We start from the raw sequence: 25,064 nt of genomic DNA on the forward strand, positions 1-25,064 counted from the left end.
TTAACCATCTGCCTTCCGTATCTGAATTCTGTGATATAAATGTAACTGGAATGGACTTACGACATAAAATCGCAATTCCATTTCGTTTACCATCTCCTTGAGAAAAGAAAACTTCCCCAACCCAACCTTTTGTTAATTTCAAGGATTCATCTTCCTTAAGATGGGTTTCTTGAAGGAAAGCAATATCAGAGTTTAGTTTGGCAATATGAGATATAACCCTTTGCCTCTTAATTGGAGAGTTTAACCCCTTAACGTTCCAAGAAATTAATTTTAGTGACATAAAAATGGAGCTAAAATAATGACACATGGCATCATATTGAAAGTCCAATGCAAAACAAACAAATATGATAATGCATGAATAAAATACAGAACGGTAATGAGAGAGATAGGACTCAAGCCACAAAATAATAAAAGGTGTACGTAATGGAGACCAGAAACAGGGTTGATGCAAAACATTAAAAAAAAAATAAACAAAGTTGACAATTATATAGTAAGAAAGTGTTGATGAAAAGAAAATCAGAAATATGCAAATAAAAAAGAATTGTTAAGAGAAGAGGAACAGCAAGAATGAAGAAAATACAGACAACCAAAGCTTTAAATAAAAAGAGAAGCTGCAAGGTAAAACAAAAACTAAAGACAAAACGAACAACATACCTACTCTAAGGGAAGAAGAAGGTAGGGGTAGGTGTAACCACATGAAGCAGACGAGACGGCCAATGAGAACCGGACCAAACCGAAGAGGAAACATGCCAAAAATAAACGCAACTGTGGAAGTAAATGAGAGAGAAGATGTGAGGAATAAATTATATGATAAGACAAAACATGAAAAAGATGAAATTGTGTAGCATCACGTAACATCCTCAAGGCAAAACTAGAATGCATAACCAGTAAGAATACATAACAGCAAAAATCCTGCAATCAGTGAGAAAATAACAACTTGAATTAGAGTTAAGGGTCAATCAGGTAACATGTGAAGAGGATGGTCTAGAAGAATCCATAAGATCCGTCTTGTTCGCATTGATGAAGCTTTGCAAGCGCACTGGATCCTCATAGGAAATAGTTTTATTGTTATAGGTGACTTTGAAAAGGCATGGATGAAAAAGTCCATATCTGGCACCCATAGAACGAAGGGCTGGTCTCATGTCGAGAAAGGCTTTACGCCTTGAAACAGTAGCTCTTGAGTAATCTTGCGCAAAAAACCTGGCACCAAACCAAGAAATTTTTTTAAGAGCCCGAGCAGCTGTCAAAACTTTTAGTAGATCGGTATACTCCAAGAAATACAAGATGACGCCTCTCGGTCTCTGTGAAGGTGTGGAGTTAGTGGAGATACGACCCAGCCTGTGAGCACGCTGTATATTCAATGAAGAGCCTTCTGGTAGATGAAGAATCTTGGGGAGAAAGGATTTGAAGAAAGCGATGGGATCCGTACCTTCAATTCCCCCTGCTAGATTAAAAATGTGTAGGTTATTCCTCCTATTCCGATTTTCAAGGTCCTCAACTTGTTTTTGTAGCGTTGAAACTTGAGAATTTAAGGAGGTAACGCATTTGGTAGTATCCTGAAAAGATAAAACATTCTGCTCTTCTGTCGTAAGTCTGGTATCCAGCTGTGTCCAATTATCTGAGAGGAACTGCAATTTAGCGTGTGTTTCTTCTACAAAGGGTCTTAGGACTCTTATTTCCTGAAGTAAAAGCTCCATTGAGACTGGGGGAGCCGATTTAGGCGGTGAAGGGGGGTCTTTTTTCAGGCGCTTAACATTGGACTTTCCTGTAGGTAACTGTGCAGGCTCCATAGCAGTGGTACAATAATCTGTATGGAGATCAACCAAACTTTCCAAACGAGACAACTCAGAAAAAACCTTTGAGTTCTTAATAAAAATACGCTTTGGTTTCGGGCGCACAGAAAAATTACCTTTCGTTCTGCCCATCAACCTGCAACAGCTAAAGTCCTGAAGGCATAAATGATATTGATGTGTAAGAGAACGAGCTAGGAGGACCAAAGAATAAACTGTGTAACAGCTGCTTCAAAAAGAATGTTGAGAAGAAGAAAAAAGAAGAGAAGAAACAATTCAAAAGTTGTTGGGAATTTTGGAGAAGATGTAGCCAATGTATGCCTCTTCACAAAAAAGGGTAGAGCATGTTATCTAAGCCCTTAATTAAAAATGCAGAAACAGTAAGCGCCAAACATAAATATTTGCAGGACTTCCTAGTGCTGTAGAAATAAAATTAGCATGCCTCTTGGTGATGTTGAGAAGAAAAACAATCCTCCGTAAGCTGAAGACAAAATGGCGGCAGAAACCACAGTACCTCAACATTACCTCAATGGCAATGATAAAAAGAAAATAAGAGGAAACTGGGTCACCCCATATTAACAGATTGCTGCTGATGGAGATGGCTGTGTTTCTTGAGCAGGAGGGAAGCGAAGAAGAGAAGTGATGCAGAAAAAAGTTGCCGCTTCTAAGAGGAGTAAAAGCACTCGCGTCGCGGTAAAAACAAAATGGCGGCCATCAGCGCTACCCTCCAGACACGATTAAATTGAGGAAAGAACAGATTAGGTTACCGCACAAGTGTCTGGGAGGGCGCCATGAAGGGAGACAGCATTCCAATGTTGATTCCGCTACAAAAAGCTTCGGGCGCGAGTCATTTTATGCGCGTTTCGTCCGCCTCGGTTCGGGAGCCTCAGCGGATCGTCGCCATGCCTGCCGGGCTCCAAGCCACGCCCCCCACAATTACAATATTCTTAAACTAGCAGACATTCTGGGCTTGATTCGTGGGGAACAAACTAAAAAATCTGCACTTGCAAGATTCCAAGCATGTCTGGGTGCAGATTTCCTCTTGTAAAAAATGAGGGTTTGCCCTGGTATTCCTACTGCATCCGGGCAAGGAATAAACTCTGAAAACGAACAGTGATGCAGAGGAACAAATACAGATATAATTCTATGGGGAAAAAAACAAATTAGTCCCTATCACTGACTCCTCAATCTCAACAATTTCTTTCTTTGATACTAATTCAATACTGACTCCAAAAATAGTTATCAAAGAGTCTATTTTTCTGTTCTATACCACAAAACACACAAAAAATATATACATAAATACATACATGTGCAAATACCCAATCCTTCCTACCCGTTGTATTAACATATGGATGCTGAAAATAAACAGGAAACGTAATTCAAAAAAAGCAATCCATAAAAAGGAAGAGGTAGTCCATTACACACTCAAGGGGATACATCAACCCTCCACTTAGTACAAGGAACGTATAATCAAAATCTTTTATGTATTAATCAGAGTCTGTCGACTTCTCCGAGGTGCTTCTCTTGAATTACGTTTCCAAAACGATGCAGAACATACCATCAACAGTCAAGAAGACTGCTACCAATTGGGAACAATTATATACACAAAAAGCTTTGCATTCACTGGATCTCTTCGAGCAGAACAGCACGGATAATGCTACAGTTCAGATGAACCACTCTGTATAGCATGTGGAATAGTTAAGTGACATAGTGGCTGTTCTTGTAGTGGCAAAAACATCCACTGCAAAAAGAAAATCTTGATGTACTTCACACTGCGAATCATTACCCATCAATGTTTAGTTGTGAATTATGCCATTTTTTTACTCACAGTTCCGGTTCCATTGATAAGAACTTCCTAGTGTACAAGGGGAACATTCACAAGAGTAAAAGCATGGGCAAAGCACTACAGTAACATTATAAATGGCTAGAATCTCAATTTGTATCCCCATAAATTCTTCGTCTTGAGGACTACTAAATCAAGACTGGTATCCTAAATTAATGCACTTATTTCACAAGATGCTTAAACTGGACCCAACGTGTTTTGAGATCAAATTATGGTACAATGAGAGGCTGTAGACTAGAGTTGCAAATGTCCAATTTGCTGATCAAATAGGTGGTAGGTGCTGTTACTTTGAGCTGTGCCTTCCTTTTGAAATGGCCTAAATCTTCTACTAACTCCGAAATACAGAAGGGCAAGAATAGGAGGACACAGTTTTTTGGTGATGGCCCCCACACTCTGGAATTCCTTTCCCCTACACTTGCCTTCGGGAAGTAACCACATTCAATTCAGAAAGCACTTGAAAGCCAGGCTCTTTAGGCAGCCTTTTATGGATTAAATCTCAGCCCAGGCTTTAGTGACCTGGTAAGTCTCCCCCTTCCAGTTAAGAGCCCCGTGAAACTGATGGTGATGATGTGCTTTACTGAAGGAGCATTAACATAACATAACTATAGATTCTCTGAAGTCTATAACTGGTTCCTGGTGGCAGATAGAATAAAATTCAAGTCCTTATGCATTGCCCACAAATCTTTCTGGAAGAAAGGCCCCCCCCGTCCTTCAAGCTATCATCTCCCCTTACCGCCCAAATAGACGCCTTCGATCATCCAGTCTCTACCTAGCCGTGTCCCTAAAATCAACAGGATGAGAAGTGGTGGTCGATCCTTTTCTTATACCTCTGCTAAGCTTAGGAACACTTTTCCCATCCACTTATGCCCAGAACCAAATCTCCTTCCGTTCCATAAACTTCTGAAAACTTGTTTTTTTTCAAAACCCCACATCAAGTAAGCTGCAATTACCTCCCCTTCTCTCTGCTAGCGCTAGGACGCCTTCGGGTAGCAATGCGCTATACAAATATCCATAACATAACATATAAGAGCTGGGGGAAGACCATATTACTGATAGCCCATCTAAGATGTTGCAAGCTCAAAAAGTAGCAGGAATTCCAAACGCCAGGTACAAATCTGTGTGCAGATCTACCCATCCCCAGGCCAGACAATTTATAGACAAAGGGACAAAACGTACAGATTTCATAGCTTTCAGAGTGTCTTACAAGTGGCCTGCCTGCTCTTCAAGTGGTGTATCTCTCTGTTCCTTCATTTCTCAATCACCATTTGCCATGGCATTCTGTGTGTTTGTTTGCGCAGAGTCCAATAATGAAGCAAACCATTTAATAGAAAAGTTATTTAAATGTTTTTGTGTTTAAGTGTTTTCCATGAATAGTTCCATTGTCCAAAAGCTATCTTAACTCCAAATCCTATGCAGTAGCTTTTAGATCCTCTTCCAGAAGCACTGACGGATGCCGTTGGTTTCTTGCAATCAATTTAAAGAGTACCATTGCCCTTTTTTTGCAACACAAATTCAAATAATTTGAGTAAAAACTGAAGTCTTTCAGAGCAGGCACATATAGGACAAGGTGAGGCTAATACTATTATATAATGTGTGTTTATATGCTTTGTAACGCTATCCATGCCCAGGAGTGCAAACGTGATTGAGAGTTGACTGTACAGTAGATGAAAACACATCACAGACATTATATTACAGGTAGAAGCCATTGTCACAGATTGGAGGGACGGCACCAAGAATATAACAAATAAACGGGTACAGAGGAGTTTAGAGCGATCTCCAAATCCAAGAAAAGGCAGTGACACAAAAGATCAGTAAGGACTCAAGAGGCAGCTTGAAAGAACGTCCAGGAACGGGATACTAGGGCACCTCACAGATCTCTGTCCATATTTATGCATTTTCAGGTCTCTTTTCTAAAGGGTCACAAACTGCCCTAATTGTGCAGATGAAGCAACCCTATCTGGATATATTCATATTAAACATTGTGTGCAGAGGCCTAAAGTGGTAAAATAATGTCGTGAAGTAGATTTCTTGAATAAGCAGGGCAAGTCATTCGCAAGGTCATTCGGTGGGACAGTGGGGTAATGATGGGGCTAGTCTGTTTTAACACGGGTGTTCTTTTAATTAACACATTTGATTTTACGGGGAAAATTATAAATTACATTCTTGTTTTAAAAGTTATATAGGTCTTTTAAGTCAATGTTATTTTAAACTACTGGCTTTTTAGGGCTCGCGAGCCAAAGGCTCAAGAGACATTTTATATCTGGGCTTTTTCAAAGTGCTGCCGTGGCCTAAAGCTACAGTGCACGTGAACGTGCACGCGCGCAGCGCCATGTGTCTTTCCTCCGTAGATCGTAATCACGATCACTTTCACTTTCGCGGGCTCCTCTGTTGCTGGCATTCCCCCCTCCCTTCTCGTTTGTTTATTTTCTCTGGCTGCACGCATAGAAACAACTGTGTTACATTCCTGATATTTTCATCATGACGCCATTGAGGACTATTCATTTGATCTCACTCTACATTTTATGTGGGCTTAAATTCTTGAACGATTTTATAACTTTGTTTTCGGCAGTTATATTAGAGTGCCTGCTCGAGCCGTGTGACGATTTTACTTCACTCTCTCCCCATATTGGAAGACCTGGACAACACTGCCATCTACTGGTTATTTTTTTAATTGAATATAAGAATTGCTCTTGTTTCTACCTGACACTTTCTTGCCTCTTGCCAACGACTCACAAATGGCTTTCAGTCATAGGCGCAGCAAGGGTGCCATGGGCCAATCGTGTGAGCAACGACAATGGCCCCGCCTCACCTCTGCTTGGAAAGTTAGATTCTTTAATAGTCAGGCTACAGTGAACATCTAAGGCCTCTGGGCCCCTGGTGCAATCGTACCTGCTGCAGCATTGGTAGCGACGCCCCAGCCTTGGTAAGAGCAGCCCCTTCGAGGACCGAACTGCAAGGACCTGCGTTTCTGCAGCCACACTCGTGCTCGAGGTAATAATTAACCACGCAATTAACTCATGCCTGTTCCCACCTTCAATGAGCAATGGGTCGTTTTAAATTTAGTGCTGAACAGGTGTAATCCTTTTCCTGGTGTCTGCAAAGCAATGTATTTTTCTTGAGGAATAATTCTTTACTCCCTAGGTCTCGTGCCTAGTTCGCCCCGTTTCTCAGCCATTCCCCCTCCCCCACGGGTATTGCTGTTCCAAACATGCATCTTCCCCCTACCCGGCGCCCCCTCAACGGCTCCTGTCAGACTCGTGCCCCCTTCTCTAGCTTTCCCCCTCCCTTCCCCCCTCCAGGTGTCTGCCTCTCTGTGGTGAAACGTCCTCGAGTTTTCTTTGCCCGTGCAGCTCCTTTTACATGATTCCTTCTAATCTTTTATGTGCTTTTTTGGCACACACTGCATGGAGTCACAGAGAGCAAACTATCCTGTCCGATCGTTTTTACGAGCGAGTGATAAAAACGACAAGCTGTGTAGCTGCAATAAGTGTTGAATCTTTACACCTCTCTAGTGAAGACTAAAATGAAAGCATGTGCCTGCGTGGCCCTTCAGAGTTGTATTTCTCAATTCATAGACTTTTTATTGTATTTTCTTTTTTTCTTTTTGTTGTACGAGGCCCATCACACCCCACACAATTTTTTTCCAACCAGTTTAATTTTCCTGACTTGAAACTCTGCTTGCAAGGTACCATTTGAGCTTTTAATTGCTGCTTGTATTTTGTGTTTGTTTTTCAATAGCACAGCAAGTGGCTTTGATTGCCCTTGAGAGGCAGGAAGGCTGCTCTTAGCGTTCTTTCTGAAAGAGAAGCATGGCCTGCAGTGTTTGTTTTGGAGAAGGTGGACCTTTGATTGGTGACCAGTGTCTGGTGTAACTGCCGGTGATTGATTGTTTGGGCGCATTAGTGGTGCCTCTGTGTATTCTCTTACTGCTTAGGAAGCCAAACGAAGAGTGTGCTGAAAGTGAACTGTCTGCTGGGATTTGACTTTCAAACGCGTTGTGTCTGGAAGGAAAACAAGCATTGGCCAATAAGTCTCGCCTTTGGGACCTTATACGTGTTTAACCATGCAACAGTTGATGTTGTTGCACCAAGGATATTGTGCTGCATAACTAAATACTTATAAGGTCCCAAAAGCGAGACCTATTGGCTATGCCAATGCTTGTTAACATTTGTTTGTTAGACATTCATAATAACGTATTATTATTTTTTTTTTTTAAATGATTTTGGCAACATTTTGCCATTTCCGAGCTCTGTAAATAACGGGCCCTACAAGCAGTTAATTAATTGGTACTCTTCTTTGAAGAAGATAGAACAACATAGGTTTAACTTTATTTAGGCTTCAGTGACAAGGACATCTTTAATGCCAGTCAGCCCCAAAGTGGGGTAGCCAAATCATCGGACAGGGGAGAAAAGCAAACGAAAGGAGTGAAAGTATAGCAAACAGAAAAAATAATGGAAATAAAAATGGAATGCAAAGCTGTCAGCCTCGATATTGCTTGCCAGAAAACAGCATTTTTTGTAGTTTTGTGAAAAACCCCAAACATGGTTCTAACCGGGGGAAGGCTTGGCTGCTACTCCCAGTGGTCAGGACACCACAGCCTCGGACACGTTTAAAATGTTCAGGTATAAACCCGATCATAGAAAGAAAGAGTAAACTTCCAGCAGATCTCATCTACTGACAGAAGTTAACGTGCAAAACATCCATTGTGTAACTCTTGAGCAATGAGCAGGAAAAAGGGGTGGCTGAGGGCGAAGGCAAGAAGATGAAGTAGAGAACAACTCCCAATTCGGGTAAATCACTAGCTCACTGATAGGTAAAAGGACACACACACAAGCGCACATATGCACACACATACACAATCACACACACAAGATCGCGCACCAGACCTGTGAATAGTGTTTCTTCCCACTCATTTCACATGCCCTTTACCTCTCCCTGTGGTTTACTGTGCCACGATCCCTCTTTTTGGTGTGAGCAGACACTATACACCACATGCGGTAAGGAATTCAATCCCCCCTCTGTGATGTTGTACAAGTTTCGTAGGCTCTAAACCAGGGCACTGCATCTGCTCCGGGACGCCGAACAACACTCCCTTAGCCTTGCAGCAGTGGCTCAGAGGCCCCACACACATCCTCGGGGTGCGGGCTCCAGCAGGACAGGGGCAGAGTCAGCGACACCCCCCTCAGCAGCACCCGCCACTGGCCGCCTCACAGGCCGCCATCCTCCGGGATGCCCCAGATCCCGCAGTTCTCGGTGCACTGCTGCAGGCGGGCGAAGGGCGGCAGAGGCCGCAGGGCCTCGGGCGGGCTCTGCATCCGTGGCAGCATGGCCGGCTTACCGCCCAGGTCCTTGTGGGCCTTGAGCGCGGTGAGCGCCTCGGCCACAGACAGCGGAAACAAAGTAAAGCGCAACAGGAAACAAAAAACATAGAACTGTGTAACAATCAAGTAAAGGGGCCAGTAGCCGTGGGAAGATACAAATGACGGCATGGCCGTACTAAGGAGGGACTAAAAAGCCTATTAAGTAATCAGAGGCCAATATTTACGAAGGGCTAAGACACAAGCCAATGAAAAATGTGGGCAAGACTTCACACCGTACAGTACCTACCACAGATCACCAGAGCAGCGCTTGCGGACTGGTTCAGGCTCGACCTAATAAAGAGATTGGGGATGGGAGTCGTAAAAAGAAACAGGGACGTGAGGGAGCGCAGAAGAAAGAGGGAGGGGTATGGGGAGAAGTTAAATAAATTAGTCAACGTTGACCGCTTCATAGCTCAGAAATAGTACCCAAATTCCAGCGCAAGCAGGTAGATGAGCAGCAGAGATCAATAATCAAATGCTAATCAATCTTTTTAAATGTTTTAGGCACGGGTAGATGAGGTGATTTGAGCAGAATCCATGATGTTGAGCCAACACCAAGACTCAAACCTGGTTCCCACACCTTAAAAAATGATAACTTTGACCAGTACGCCACACCCCCTCCCATTCATGGCACTGAACCAGGCAGAAAAGTGGTATTTCAGTCAAATATAAAAGGCGGCTCTTATGAGCTGCAGGATTAGACATTTCTCGTTCGAGTAGTTGCTTTTTTGTACCATTAACTTCAGTTCCACCGTCTGTCTAAAGGGTCGGGTTCAGGCATCATACTTGGTGATCTCTTTGTCATGCAGGTTAAGGACCAATAAAGCTGATCGTTGTGGTTCATAAGTTGCATGACAGAGACTTCACCTGGGCTTGGACCCACCAGAGACTACAATGTACAGTCACTTAAGCTCCTAGTAAATTCATTGGGTCTCCCTCTTGTTTTGAGCACAATGGCCAGCAGCAGTTTTTTGCTCTTCGGTGGGCACCAATTAAGTTTGACTAATCTGTGTTTGGTCCCTGCTCCACCAAGGCCAATGGAACTGACGTTTAGGCTGCACTGGCCAGTATGGAGGCAGCAAAGAAAATTGAAGCTGGAACCAACAAATGGTAAGCAAGGGCGGGCTGAAAATCCTTTACTGAATACAATTGTGTCGCAAGTGAGCGCATGCAATTTAAACTTTGCAACTGTTTCCAAAGCTCACAGAAGAAGGTGAGCTACTCACGGGGTACATTGCGTTGCAATCTCATATGTGCAGATGTACATTGAACTTACACATCAACACGCAGATTGATATAGACTTATAAGTGCAAAATCACTTTTGACATTTAAAGAACGTGAATTTCCATTGATAAATCTATAACATTACCTTAGTGTGATATAGAATTACACACGAGTAAATCTTCTCTTAGGGTAGGGGCATGGGTGTTCCAGGGTGTGATGTCCTGAAGGTTTGGGGGCACACCCATATTCTCACTACATTGTGGGTATTTAGAAACATCTTCATGACCTGGTCCAACGCTAGAAAAAGTTGGAAATTTACTTTTATCAAGTGCTGGAGTAAATCTGTGTCCAGGCTGATACGGAAACAGATGACAATTAAATATTCTCTTTGTGTTGGTGAATGGGCTTCTCTACTAGGAAAAAAAAATCCCTATGGAGGAAAAAATTGACAAAATTGCTGAAAAGGCATTTTTGTATGGACAATGGTACTCTAAGTGCCATAACCCATATGGGGTTGCTTGAGCATTCAGTAGTCACAAAACTTTTCCAAAAGCACTCCTGGTAAACTGAGACTATTGTAGATTTCAAGGAGTACTCATTACACCTCCGTGAATTCGTAAAAGTTCACCCTTGCAAGGAATTAAACCTACAGGTCCTGATGTATAATTGGGCCATCTACATTAAATCGTGATAGGAAGTAAGATGTATGTGGGCCAAACCAAACTAAGACTGTTTGGGCATGATTCGTTCCTGGCTTTTTTCTGAATTTCAGGAGAAAACCAGGAGTCAAACCTACTCTCAGCAAACTCTTTGTTAATAGGGCTCATTAAGTTTATATTTGTTGATCTATGTAAAGTTAAAAACACCCTGATATATTATAAAATCGCTTATATGCATAGCACATATTGCCCTTTCATAAAGTGCTGCACAATGCGTATGGAGATCTGATATCCCACACATTATTATTTGTACCATTATCAATGTAGTGGTAAAACAGCTTATATTATACGATTACCACATTAGTGGTAAGATGGAATGGCATTAGAGCTTTATAAATCACCTTCAATATCATCTGCAAGCCCCAGTGGTAAATCTGGAGATCATGTAGAAAAGCATGCTGTACCGTGCTGTACCTTGCTGTACCTGTGTCAGGCGTCATTTTACTGCTCAGTTGTCAAGTTTGCTCAGTCGACATGTTATTCCCACAATCTGGCTTCCCCTCCTGATTTAGTGCTTTGCTCTAAATGAGCTGTATTGTGTTTCAGCTTTGTGATGTTGAACATTCCATGTTGCTTTAGTGCATTGTATGTTATAAGATTTGCCGCAGTAAAATATTGGTCTTTCCGTCTTGTTGAGATATTGTGCAGTCTGCAAAGCAGACGCTTTGTCCCTCTGTACTACCTCACCATTAGTAAACTATCAACTGCTTGCTAATGCTCAGCTCTTTTTTTTCTTTCAATGTAATGGTTTGATGGCCTGATATCTTTCACCTATGTAGGGTGGCGGAGGTCTAGTACTTCCCAAACTCTACACACAATTAGATTCTAGAAATGATAAAACACATTCTTGCCTTCATTCTAGTATTGGGTTGTAGATCTCTGACTGGCACCACCTGACTCATTTCACATGCTTGGTGGGCCAGTCACTCCTGGAGGCTGAGATGAAGCATGTTCACTAGGAGGTTCAAGGCTTACAGCAGAGTGTTTATTCATGCAGAGACGCTACGTGCCCCACAGACCACCCTAAGTTTTGAAAGTGATGAAGGCCTCGCTCTGCACCAGTCAAACACATTTCCTATCATGTAGGTGTTTCTCTGGTATTTATTTGCATATACAATCTATTTTGATGCTAAATGTACCATCTACAAATTACAATACCTTACCAGATCATACGTAGCCACATATTGTAGAAAAGGCAGCAAAGAATCCACCACTAGACTTTTCTCCACACCCCAAATCTGCTGTTGAATGTGTGGAGGAGCTTTTTAAGTAGTAGTTGGCCTTCTCAAAACATTAAGGCCAGCACCCCACTCTGGCAATCCTTCCAGTGACACTGAGAGCGCTAGACGTCAGCTGATTTGCCACCTCAGTGGCACCAGTAGGTAAAGCTCCAGTTATTCCCAAGGCTTGATGGTCCTCATTAGAGGTATTGGTGGAGCCCCACACTTAAGTCACCAATGGTTGTTCCCTCTGGGCACCACAGGTTTACCTTTGCGCTAAGCTCTGTGTATGTGTTTAATGGTGTACCACGCAATGTAAATGTAAATGTAGTGCATTTATATAGTGCTCCGCACACCCCCGAAAGGGTCTCTCAGGTGCTGTGCACATACCACTGTGGAATCCTTCCTGGCCGTTCCCTGTGAAGTGCCCACTCCTGGGCACCCCCAAGGTGAAGCCAGGCATCCTAGCGCTGTTGGGGCCGTTGTGGAGATTAAGCAAGCTATTGCCCAGAGTTGCAGAGTGTGACCCATGATTAAAATAGGCACTGAGGCGAGAATTATCGGGTCCGGGGAAATTGAGGCCGAGGCGGGAATTGAATCCTGGTCCGGGCCAGACCTCTGCATCAGGGTCTGCCACTCTAACCATTGAGCCACACTTCTCCACCAATGTACTGCTGCCTGTGGCCGAGGTCATTAGATGCATCTCAGTTTGCATTTTGAGCTGCATTCAACTTGTGCATTGTTTTTTTATTGCAGCGATAGATGCCTGTGAAGCTAATAACGGAGGCTGCTCAGCCTACGCAGCATGTACGAGAACCACCCCTGGCAACCGAGTGTGTGTCTGCAACCCAGCCTACGAAGGGGATGGAGTTGTGTGCCTAGGTAAGAGTCTGTCGTAAATGTGTGCAAACACCTTGCAACCACCGTCACGTCCAAACCATACCGTGTGTAACAAGAGCCAAAAACGTCACTTTTACAGGCTATCAAATCTTTTTGAAGAAAGATGCTTTAGCTATGCTACTCCTATGGCTGTTACTCTGTTTCATGTTTGTGTTTTTGTTTTTTTTCTTATCCTTATCTGATCGTAGAACTAAAGTGTCACCGCCGGAGGTACTTAGGGACAGCACCTCACTGTACAATAAGAAACTCGGTGGCAAATTATTTAGTATCCAACCACAATCTCTATTCAGACTATAGAAACCAAGAAAAAACGAAGTATTGCAAAGAACAAGCCTGAACGCCATAATGTACTGAAATTGTTAGGTGAAACATAAATTGCTTTTCAAATCATTATAAATGTATTTTCCGAAGTTTGCCACTAAAGGATAACACAATGCGATGATATGAGACTTTTTTTGTTTAGGAGATGGAAGAACCTGTTAGCATGTTCAGTGTGTTGGGACGTTTAGCCCTCCATTCACACAGCATAAACATGATTAATTAATCTCCTCACACCTGGCATGGGACCACTTAGGGCGGGTGCATTATGTGTAGTGGGGCTTCACTCACCTTATAAAGTGCATGAGCAGGACGAGTACCTTTGGCATTAGTGCATTATATGTAGTGGGCTTCACTCACCTTATAAAGAGCATAAGCTGGATGAGTACCTTCGGCATTAGTGCATTATATGTAGTGGGGCTTCATTCACCTTATAAAGTGCATAAGAAGGACGAGTACCTTCGGCATTAGTGCATTATGTGTAGTGGGGCGTCACTCACCTTATAAAGTGCATGTGAAGGACGAGTACCTTCGGCATTAGTGCATTATGTGTAGTGGGGCTTCACTCACCTTATAAAGTGCATAAGCAGAACGAGTACCTTCGACATTAGTGCATTATATGTAGTGGGCTTCACTCACCTTCTAAAGTGTATATGAAGGAGGAGTACCTCGGGCATTAGTGCATTATGTGTAGTGGGACTTCACTCACCTTATAAAGTGCATAAGCAGGACGAGTACCTTCGGCATTAGTGCATTAAATATAGTGGGGCTTCGCTCACCTTATAAAGTGCATAAGAAGGACGAGTACAGTCGGCATTTGTGCATTATGTGTAGTGGGGCTTCACTCACCTTATAAAGTGCATATGAAGGAGCAGTACCTTCGGCATTAGTGCATTATGTGTAGGGGGGCTTTACTCACCTTATAAAGTGCATAAGCAGGACGAGTACCTTCGGCATTAGTGCATTATGTGTAGTGGTGTTTCACTCAGCTTATAAAGTGCATAAAAAGGACGAGTACCTGCGGCATTAATCATTAGAGGCAACCTCAGCGGTATGTTTTGCTGGATGTGAATAAAACACACAGAAAACTACAAAACAGTACATGCACAGATCGATGCACATACGAGTAAAAGAAGTCTAGTATCGAATAATGAAAAACTGATGACAGGGTGTTTTTATACACTGGTGCGCTGATGCTTTGGTACAAAATGAAGCTAATTTATAAAAAATCTGGCATTTGAAGGCATGATTAGTGTATAGGTGCATTCATTAAAGTCCCAACACACTCAAGACCCTCCAATCAATGCCCGTCTTTGTGCACTTCTTTTCGGTGTAGAAGATCTAGGGTCCTTTATATGAGGGTAGAGCCAGCTGCACCTCTCATTTGAAATAAGTGTGAAGGAGTGATGTGTGCCCTCCAAGAAATGCGTATTCGGTTCTTCCCAAAGTGGTTAAGACAATATTGTTATGAAGTATATGAATAAAAGACCATAGGGTCATATTATCAAGAAACAGCGTTAAAATTATCGCCGCTTTAGCGGCAGAAAACTACCGCTAAAGCCGAGATAATGGGCTTGATAATATGCCATTGAGAATTCCCATAGGAGCCCATGTTGACACCAGAACATGGGCTTCTATTGGAATTCTCTGCGGCATATTATCAAGCCCATTATCGCTGCTTTAGCGACAGTTTTCTGCCGCTAAAGCGGCGATAATTTTAACGCCGTGCTTGATAATATGCCCCTTGATTTGTGAAGGAATGTCTTCCTGATTCCGTGTTTTTATTGTTCTTACAGAATAATATAGCTTTCGGTAGGCGTAGATGAGAACATCAAGGTTTACCGGAAGCTACATTCCAGAACGTTGTCTTCTCTGTGACTACAGGTACCTTGTGTATGCTACTGAATTTACTTGTAGAGAGCACAGCCTTGAAAAGACCTAGGCTGGAACACCTTGAGAGGACGAGACACATATTAGCTACAATAGTATTGTTCTGGAAGAACAATAAAAACACGGAATCAGGAAAACATTCCTTCACGATTGAATTTGTCTTTTAAGTTGGAAGGACACTAGAGGTGGAAGAGATGCTTAAAGCATTTTACAAAAGGACAGGTTGGTATCTAATATGTATTACCCAAAGCATTTGAACTGTCTCATACTTTTGGGTTTTAAGCACATTTCTCTGGAAATGTGTGCTGTAAAATGCAAAGTTAGGTTCCATTTTCTAAAAAAACAAAACAAAATTGTGTAGGTTGATGAACTATTAAACTTCGTGCAGCGGGTAAAATTGTTTGCTTTCTTTTTTGGTGGTTTTGTTAGGAAATGTTCACTTTAGTGCCTTTTATTTTTAGGTTAAGATGATTTTCTTGTCGATATGCTTTCTGTGGGAAAGCTTCTTTTGTTGTGCATCTTTCCGTAAGGGAGAGAAAGCTTATTCTTTTTATGTTTTAGATAGGAAAAGGATTACTTTCTCATATTTGGTGACTTGTTTGGAGTACTGGGTAGTAAGAAAACAAGGGGACCCCGACATGTGAACCTGGGGTGGATGAATATTTTAGAAAACAGTGGATCTGAAATGGTTAACAAGGTCCAAGGTAGGTAGTCTCCGTTAAGGTGCCACAGTTGTACTTGATAATCAATATCTCAGGAGCAATAAGTAATATGCAAAGGGACATGAAGATCAGAATAACGTAAGTTATTTATTTTTAGAAAGACTTTTTTTAAAAATCAGGTGCTCACATAAGTAAGTGACAAGAAGCGTGACTTGAAAAAGTGATGGTGACTTTAAAACATAAACATCCCGTTGACAACATATAGGAGAACTCCTCAAGAATTTTATACAGAATGTAAGGAGTGTTGTAGGGGGTCGACGGCGTTTCAATCTCAGTTAAACAAGATCATCTTCAGGACATAAAAAAAGTGAGCAAGCTGAATTTAGAGCAGGGTAGAGGCCAGGGAAAGTACAAGAATGAATTCATTTCGCTGCAGGGGGCATTGAAGTGAAGTACGGAGTGTTAAGGCTGGATCCAAATAGAGTAGTCTGCTTACAAAGAGCCCTATGAAAAGGCTGGGTAATTCAATTGAGGAGAGCTTTGCGAGTGGGGGCCACCCGGTCTAGCGCGTTCTGCACAGTACAGCGAGTTAAAAACAATGCAAGGGGTCCGACTTAGTGAGTAGCACTATCGCTATATCTCTGCTGCCATATAAAGGTGATCGTGCACAAAACTCCGGCACCTGTCACCTTTTGATGCCACTGTGTTGGACTTGGCCCTTTTTGGCTAAAGTTCCCTAAACCTTTTCTTTTCCTCCTAGACCTTTCGTCTAACATAGTGTTGCCAACTTAGATGCTCTAGGCACTTTGCCACTGCTGATCAGTGTCAAAGTGCAGGTGCTCCCTGTGTAAAGTATAATGGTAATTGGTTGTCCATGATTGGTATGTTTGCCTTACTAGTAAAGTGCACTATGTGTGCCAGGGCTAGTAGTGCAAATGCTACTAGTGGGCCTGCAGCACTAATTGTGCCACCCACACAAGTAGCCTTAAAGAGAGAAACTCAGGCCAGCCACTGCAGTGCCTGCGCGCAGGTTGGTAAACTGCCATGTTGTTCTGACAAGTGCACTCACTTGCCAGACCTTACCCTTTCCTTTCTATGCACATCAGACACTCCTACGTGAGGTCCAAGGTATCCCATGGGCAGGGTGCAGTGCATGTGAAAGGTGGGACATGTACTAAGGTGTGTACCATGTCCTGACAGTGAAATAATCTCCATTTCGTTTTTCACTGTTGAAAGGCCATCTTGCCTATAGGACAGAATGGGGAGGCTGTGTAAAATGTTTTCCACCCTATCTTCCCAAAGGCTTTAGATGGAGAGGTGAAGTTTAGTATGCCTGAACTCACAATCTAATAACACATCTTTTTATGAAAGTGGTTTTTGCATTGTGTTTAGAAGCCACTCTTTTAGAAGTGGCTGGGTTTTTGTGCTCTAACATTTCTGTGTGTCTCTGCCTGGTGGTGGATTGACTGTATGGATTTGAAAGTGATAGGATCTGGGGAATGTCCTGGCCCAGGGGGAGGAGGTGAGACAGCAACAGGCTGGCCTGCATCTGGAGTGTAGGGGGAGGAGTAGCCCTTAGAGGTGAAGAGGCCTGGGTTGCTGTAGTAAAACAATGGTCCCATCTCCTGCTGAGTGATTGAGAATCCAGATCCCCACTAATCAAAAAAAGAAGGTGTCACTGGCAGGGATGCTCCCAGAACAGGGTTCAGTGCCCCCCTGAACACAAAGACTTCAAAGACATTTAGTTATATAACTCTGAGAGCTGAAACTCCTGAACTTGGAGAAATGGATTGATCAAGTTTGAACAAGACTGAAGCTACTTCGTGGTCAAGGAAGAAATAACTGAAGAGACTGATGGAAAGGACTAACCCTTGCTGTTTGTTCTGGGGCTGGCCTGCAGTTTGTTGTTTTAACCAAGGAGGAGGCTATAGGGACTTTGCTGTGTCCCCCTGCTTGAAAGGACTTTGCTGTGCTGGGTCCTGAAGTAACTTAACCAGAAAGGCCCGAGGTGAGCTGGCTCCCTGTTGTGGAAACTCAGAAACACGAAAGTTTCCAGAAGAATCTCCGTGACACAGTGTGCGTGTGCTTTTTGCAGCCTCAGACCTTCATAAGCCGTGCCCAGTGATCGTGGGTACCTGGAGCCCAATCTCAGCGCTGTGTGCTTGTGCTTTTTGCAGCCTGAGCCTTCATGAGGATTATCCTGTGATCGTGTGCACCTAGCATCCAAGTGAGTCTCAGCGGCGCTGTGTGCATGTGCTTCGTGCAGCCTGAGACCCTTGCGAGGATTGCCTGCGACCGTGCACACCAGAAGTTCAAGTGAGTCTCAGTGACGCTGTGTGTGTGTGCTTTTTGCAGCCTGAGCCCCGCGGAAGAATTGCCCAGTGATCCGTGCTATACACTTTTTAAATCATATTTATCATCCAGATCTAACTTCTATATTCCAAATTTTGATAAGGACTATTGTGCAGTGTTCAGATATTATTTATATTTAATCGGTTTGAATCAGTGTGATAGAGATCTTGGAGCCCCTCTAAATTTGGAATATTTATAGTGACTTTTCATCGTATTTGAAATTTAGCACTTGTTAATTGAGCCCTGATGAAGTTCCAAAAGGTTCTATCTTTGGGGAACAAAACGCTTTGTCTGTCTTATGAACCATTATGAAATAAAGGAAGAGATAAAAAGAAACAATGACAGGCTACTTGTTTTTGTGTTCGGTGCACCTCCTATTGCTTTGAGATCAGTGCAGCGAGTTGCATCCGGTCAGGGATCAGACTACGCAGCCGTTGTTTGTTCAAGGGGACTTAATTAATGTGCCTCAAAACAAAGGGCTGCTTGTCCTATTATTAGAAAGAAAGCTCTGGGCCGGTTATTTGTATGCAAGGACTGTATAAATTAGGATGAAATTGGAGAATGGAGCTGCGTTGCTGCTGCTTCCAAAACCTTCTCACTGTGGGACAGCAGAGGATGCTAAGTTGTAGACCACGCCCCTAATGGCAACCGTCATTAAATCAGTGGATCAGAGGAGTGCAGTGAGGGAGAGAAATCCTAGAAGGACATCAGGTAGTAGCTAGGGTCCTAACAACACTGACAAATGCTGTCATAATCGCCAGAGTTTCCAGAAACCAGGTACTGGACATATGTCCTCCTGCAACTGCAGTGCTCCATTGACACAATGGAGATCACCAACAATGCCGACAACAGCCATCTGTGTGTGAGTTAGAGGGGTCCCAAAGAACAAGGACACAAGACACTTGATTCAAGGCTTATGACAATCTACCTGGTGGGTTGCCACATCATTAGTCGTAGGGCAAGGGATGGGGTAGGTAGCAACGTCAAAACGAAATAGTCTGTGGAAACAGCCCTGGCCGACATGCTGGTTTGGCTAATCTGTCTTCTAACTGGTTATTCTCTGAAACTGAGGACATCAGAAGATTCTCATGATTCAGTTGCCGTCTCTGTATAAGTATAAGTATAAGTATAAAGAAGCTTGTTAAGCGCTCGAATGCCCAAGGCGTCTTGGCGCCAAAGTGTGAAAGAGAACGTCAGAGATGGAAATAGGCAGCTACTAGACATTGAACAGCCTAGACTTCAGGGCTTTCCTGAAAGAGAGGAAATCTGGCTGAAGACGTAAGGTAACAGGGAGTTTGTTCCATAGTTGAGCCGCACAGATGGAAAATAAACGTCCTCCCCATCTAGCGCGTCTGTATCTAGAAGTGCAGATTAGGCCAAGGTTGGCCGATCGTAGGTCTCGCGGGGGGACATAAAGCCTGAACATGTTTTGACAGTCTACAGAACCACCACCATAGCGGGCCTTGTGCACCAAGCAGAGTGCCTTGAACTCAATTCTCTGTTGAACAGGAAGCCAGTGTAATGATCTTCTTGCATAGGAGGTGGGGTGACCCTTCGGAAGTTGTGAAACGACATGGACTTCGGCGTTCTGCAAGAATTGGATTTTACTAATCTGGTACTTATCAATGCCCAGAAACAGCGAATTACAATAATCGAGTCTGGACATGAAGAGAGCAGTCATTACCGTCTTCTGGAGTGCCTTAGGGATGAAAGGAAAGATTCTACGGAGGGTTTTAAGCAGAAAAAAACAGGCTGAGGTTATGCTATTCACCTGAGCTGACATATTCAATTTATTGTCAAAAATCACGCTGAGATTTCCGACCTTTTCCACAGGCAGAGCACACACTCCCGCCTCTGACGGCCACCATTGGTTTTTCCAGATTGGTGGTCCATTCCCAAATTCCATGACTTCAGATTTCTCTGTATTAATTTTTAGAAATCTTTGCGTCATCCAGAACATGTTGTCCTTTAAGATATGCATGAAACCTTACCGCTGTTAACTCTGGTCTGTCAGATAGCGAGATGACCAATTGCGAGTCATCCGCGTAGGACACAAAGGCAAAACCATGCTTCCTCACAGCACTAGCCAACGGCCTCACATAGAGGTTGAACAGGGTAGGGGATAGGGCTGAGCCCTGTGGGGCACCGCAGGGCAGGTTAAAATTGTCTGATTTTAAACCCTCCCAGTTCAGTGATTGCTGTCGATCCTGCAAAAAAAGAGGAGAGGAGGGCCAAAGCCCGCTGACTAATGCCTGCCTCCTTTAGTCGTTGCACCAGCACCGTATGATTAACGGTGTTGAAAGCAGCCGACAGGTCAAGGAGGACTAAGATAGCCCTCTCTCCCCCGTCGACTGCAGCCCGAATTCCCTCCGCAGCAGCAATCAGAGCAGACTCAGTAGAGTGTTTAGGACGAAAGCCGTGCTGAGATGAGTCAAGCAGGTTATTACAGTCCAGATACTCAGTTTAGCATTCATGTGTCTTTCCATGATCTTGGCCACAAGAGGCAGGCCGGAGATTAGTCGGTAATTTTTAAAATCAGCGGGATCGAGTGTATCTTCTGAATTGGTCTGACACTAGCGGTCTTCCAGGCAATAGGGTACGTCCCTGATGCCAACGTTTGATTGATCAAAAGCATAAGGGTCGGACTATTCTTATCAGCCGCCAGATGCATAACTGACGGGTGACAGGGATTGAAAGCTGATCCTGATTTGTTGGTTTTTAACATGTCAGTTACTGCCTCAGCAGATAGTGACCCAAAACTCGTAAGACTACACTGCCAAGCGTCCAGAGCCCAGGGAGGTTGCTGTATGCCTTGAACAGAAAATGGGGTTGATAGGTTGGACAGGTCATCATATATTATGTGTGATGCTGACGCTGGTGCGCTACTCTGAATATACAAGCGGGCTGCGAGAGGCTTTTTATGGTGGGAACTGGGGGTCTTCAACTTAGAGCTTTTAAATTGTTTTATGTACTCTCACATTTTAAAAAAAAGAAACGCTCACCACCAAGTAGCGGTGCCCGTCTGTGCGATCGGGCCCGTCTACGGTTGGTCAGCGTTCTAGTCTTTTTTTTTTTCTGACACAATTATAACGCACGCTGGCGCGAGCGCAGCGGGTGTGATGCTGACGCTGGTGCACTACTCTGAATATACAAGCGGGCTGCGAGAGGCTGATGCTGTCTTATTACACTCTCATGGAATATAATGATGATTCATCTTGGTGATTTTTAGCTATTATGTATTAGGTACAAGAAGACATCTGTTTGTTAAAACACTGCAACATCTGCAGCATTAAAAATGTGCTGTGATTGTATAGCGAAATGGTAAAGTGGGACAACCCAATACACCCTTGGAGGCTTGGGCGATTCTAGAAATATCAGGTAAGGTGTGCCAGCAAGTGATTTTATTCAGGAAAACAGATTTCTCGCAAGTTATGTTTAAAATGATTCTTTGATAGTTCACTGTTAGCAAATCATGAACCAACAATCAAATGAATTGAATAAATTGTGCAATGAATGCGCAGAAGATTAAAACAACAGAACAAACACAGGAATATCTTGTAGTCAATTTATGAATATAGTTACATGTATCCTAAGTGACTGTCTTATTTATTAGGATATTTGTCACTTCTCCAATTGAACAAGGAATGGATGTTTTTACCCATGAATTATAGGTTAAATTGTACTGTACCTTTTTCATGTGTATGCATTGAATTAACTTTATTTTTGATTGTACCCTGCTAATTTTGATTTACAAATGAAAATATATTCATAAATTGACTATAAAATATTACCGTGTTTGTTCTGTTGTTTTGATCTTCTGCGCATTCATTGCACAATTTATTCAATTCATTTGATTGCTGGTTCATGATTTGCTAACAGTGATTGTATAGCAGTAGGGATGTATACTTTTAATGGCCACACCGACTAATGATGATGAGTGAACAGACTTCTGGGGAGCCCAATACTGCAATGAGTCATCATCTTTCTTATGCTATCTGGAGTGTTTCTTGCAGCTATGCATCTACTTTCAATTAATCTGCAGGCCCTAGCAGTCCAGACTTGGATAGTGAATCACTCAGTAATGCCTGACTGACAGTTACATTTGCCAAGTCGGTTTCTGCTGAGCCATTTACACTGGGATTGAGAATTGAACAACAGCCTGATAGTGGTCCTCTGGTTGTTCTTCCCCCCTTTGATCTGGAACCAGCTGCTCTTGCAAGCACCTTATGAGTTCTCTCTTACACTTCATAATAGTGTCCGTATTATTTCCACCACTCACATAGATTGAATTACAGCCACTTTCACATTAAAGTGAGGGTCAAGAAGAGATATCAATGGATTTTTCAGATATCTTATGTATGAATCTTCACACAAGATGAACTCGCTGTGCGATGTCAGTCTCTTGGAAATTATCAAGCTACGCTTCCAATCTAGACATGTTCTTGCTAGCAAGGGCACCAGTAGCTATCTTTCACTAAATGTCAGAGAGCTCATAACATTGGTGGCCTCCTCCCCCCCTGCGTCATAGAACAGGCATTGCACATGAAGGGTGGCAGTTTGTGCTGAAGCTGCCGTTCCTGTGCACCAATTCTGTGATGCGCTATGATGTGAGTATATCTTGCGTACCACAGCAATCATGCTATGGATATGCTAGCAGTCACTGGAAATGTGTCACTGCGTGACAGAGATGACCTGATAAAACAGATGTACATTGTCTTTTCTATTGGTAAGGCAGCAGTGACATTAGTTGCCCACAGTGGCTGCTATTTAGCACCGGTGAAGGGGGTGCGTCGTAAGGGGAAGGAATGAAAAAAAATTAAACACTTACCTGTGTGCAGCCGCTACCGCCCCTCAGTCCTCTTCACCCGCTTCCAGGCCAGGAACAGAAAGCACTCAGGCTTCCAGGCTCCCCTAAGCCAATCACAACGCTGCAATGCAGCATTGTGATTGGTCTGATCGCCTTCGTTTGGTGCTCAAGTGGGGACAGGGAGCCTGGACATGTTCTCTACACAGGCTGTAATGCAGCCTGGGTGGAGGACATGCAAAGTGCTTATGAAGGTTTATCCGGCCTAAGATGTCCAGGCAAACTGGCATGTGCACTTCAGAGAGTGAAAACCACTCCTTCTCCAGCTCCTCTGTCAGAGCCTAGCCCCACCCCGCCCCTACCCAGCTGAGCAACAAAGGAAAAATAAAAATTATAATAACAATGTGTTCTCATCATTTTATTTTTCCTTTTTGACCTTCTCAGTGGGGCGACGCTCCTTTGCCTTACCGAAGGAGCTGCCCCTGGGTGCCCATCTCTAAACTCAGGATCAGCTTTTATGGGCGTATCATCCCCCACCCCGACTCTTGCTTTCAACGTTTGGTGTGCACACAGTGGCTTGTTAGCAAACAGCATGCAGTAGCCATAACTCCTTCCGTTAGGAAGGGGAGTGCCGTTATGCTATTTTAGCCATTCATCCAGATGTTCTTGCAAAAAATGGATCTTCCTAGTTGTGATCTATTCAATGCCATTTCCATGTGAGAAGAAATTGCTCATACGGTTGTGGTACTGCATTGCATGAAAAATATCGTCAACTGGGAACCTGCCAGCCGAGCTCAACACTTGGCATCACCTCCCTGAAATATATTTTCCATAATGGGGTAGATTAGAAGGCCTACATCTAGTATTATCACCAGTGTGGCATTATGGCGATATATCCTAGGATGGCTCTGGTGTCTTTCTGACTGTACTCAAATGACAGGCAGTGGCTTGACCACCTCACGGGAAGGTAAATGCTCTCTCTCACAGCAGTTATTGGAGAAGCAGCTGAATACCTTTGACTGGCGACACCTTCTAGGATATTGATAGGGACAAGTGGCAGTCTGCCGCTGAGTGTTGGCTGGTTTGGATAAGATTGCTGTGTTCGTCATTCCCATACTTGTTTATGATCATGCAAAGACAAAGAGCACGATTGTTTCCAGTCTTACTGCACGTTTTATGGCACAGAGTACAAGATGCAAGATGTACGTGTTCGATCTGTACAAAAAGAAAATCCATGGCCCCAGAGGTGTCTCATTTGCAGGCTGTTCTTGGTTAGAAGGAGAGAATACATCAAATGTGTGTCACAAAGGTGGAACGTATGGACCATCAGTGGTGGCATGGTGCTATTGTCATTTCTTGGGGTCTTGCTCCGCTACGTTTTCCTCTCTGAAGTCTTCTACACACGGTGTACGCCTGAACATGAATAGATGATGGTATGGGTGGTTGGAAATGGGCAGGTTCCTCCATTAATTGGTACTCTGTATCACTAGGGCTGGTCACAGTATTAGCAGTGTTATCCAAGCGTCCTCTTAGGAGGAGGAAAAGCACACTCTGTCATCATCACGATCAAAGTACAACTCCACTGGACTAGAATTAGTTGGGGATGCAATGACTGTGGACCGTGGTTAGCTGTTGTTCAGATCTGAACCCAGCAACTCACCATGGGCATGACTGCTTCCCGAGAACTATGTGGACTGAAATATCCATGGACCCTGACCAGATGCAGCATTTGTGGCCTGTCTGACCACACATTTGTACTTGTACCAGGCAGAGGGTAGAGCTTGGTCTTTGAGGTGGCTCCAGTGGACGTCTTGTGATAACACTGCCAGCTGCCAGGATCAGTGTTTTGTTGCTCAATTTGCAAGTAGCTCAGTTTATTGTGATACTCGCATATGCTGATTACATTGCACTACGTATAGTGCCTGCATCTCCAAAACCTACCGTGGCCATGGTATCACATTATTTCAGTGCATCTTCTTTA

The 25,064-nt window shown here is 43.4% G+C and overlaps 1 protein-coding gene and 1 long non-coding RNA gene across 7 annotated transcripts in view; one reads left to right on the forward strand and one right to left on the reverse strand.

The window, feature by feature from the left end:
- Window positions 1–25,064, forward strand: part of LOC146855449 (stabilin-2-like) — a 1,111,419-nt gene that overhangs the window by 745,906 nt on the left and 340,449 nt on the right. Inside the window, exon 42 of the mRNA XM_085653245.1 lies at window positions 12,914–13,039. Coding sequence (XP_085509371.1) covers window positions 12,914–13,039 — 126 coding nt within the window. The remainder of the gene's footprint in view (window positions 1–12,913; window positions 13,040–25,064) is intronic.
- The window catches only part of LOC146855453 (uncharacterized), a 140,237-nt gene that overhangs the window by 20,821 nt on the left and 94,352 nt on the right, over window positions 1–25,064 (reverse strand). For 3 of the 6 annotated variants that reach the window (XR_014981323.1, XR_014981322.1, XR_014981326.1), the window contains one exon: window positions 655–765. This is a non-coding gene — a long non-coding RNA (uncharacterized LOC146855453). The remainder of the gene's footprint in view (window positions 1–654; window positions 766–25,064) is intronic. The other 3 variants (XR_014981325.1, XR_014981324.1, XR_014981327.1) reach the window with 1 other exon arrangement.

Source organism: Triturus cristatus, chromosome 4_1 (assembly GCF_964204655.1).
Source record: "Triturus cristatus chromosome 4_1, aTriCri1.1, whole genome shotgun sequence".
Classification (NCBI taxonomy): Eukaryota; Metazoa; Chordata; class Amphibia; order Caudata; family Salamandridae; genus Triturus; species Triturus cristatus.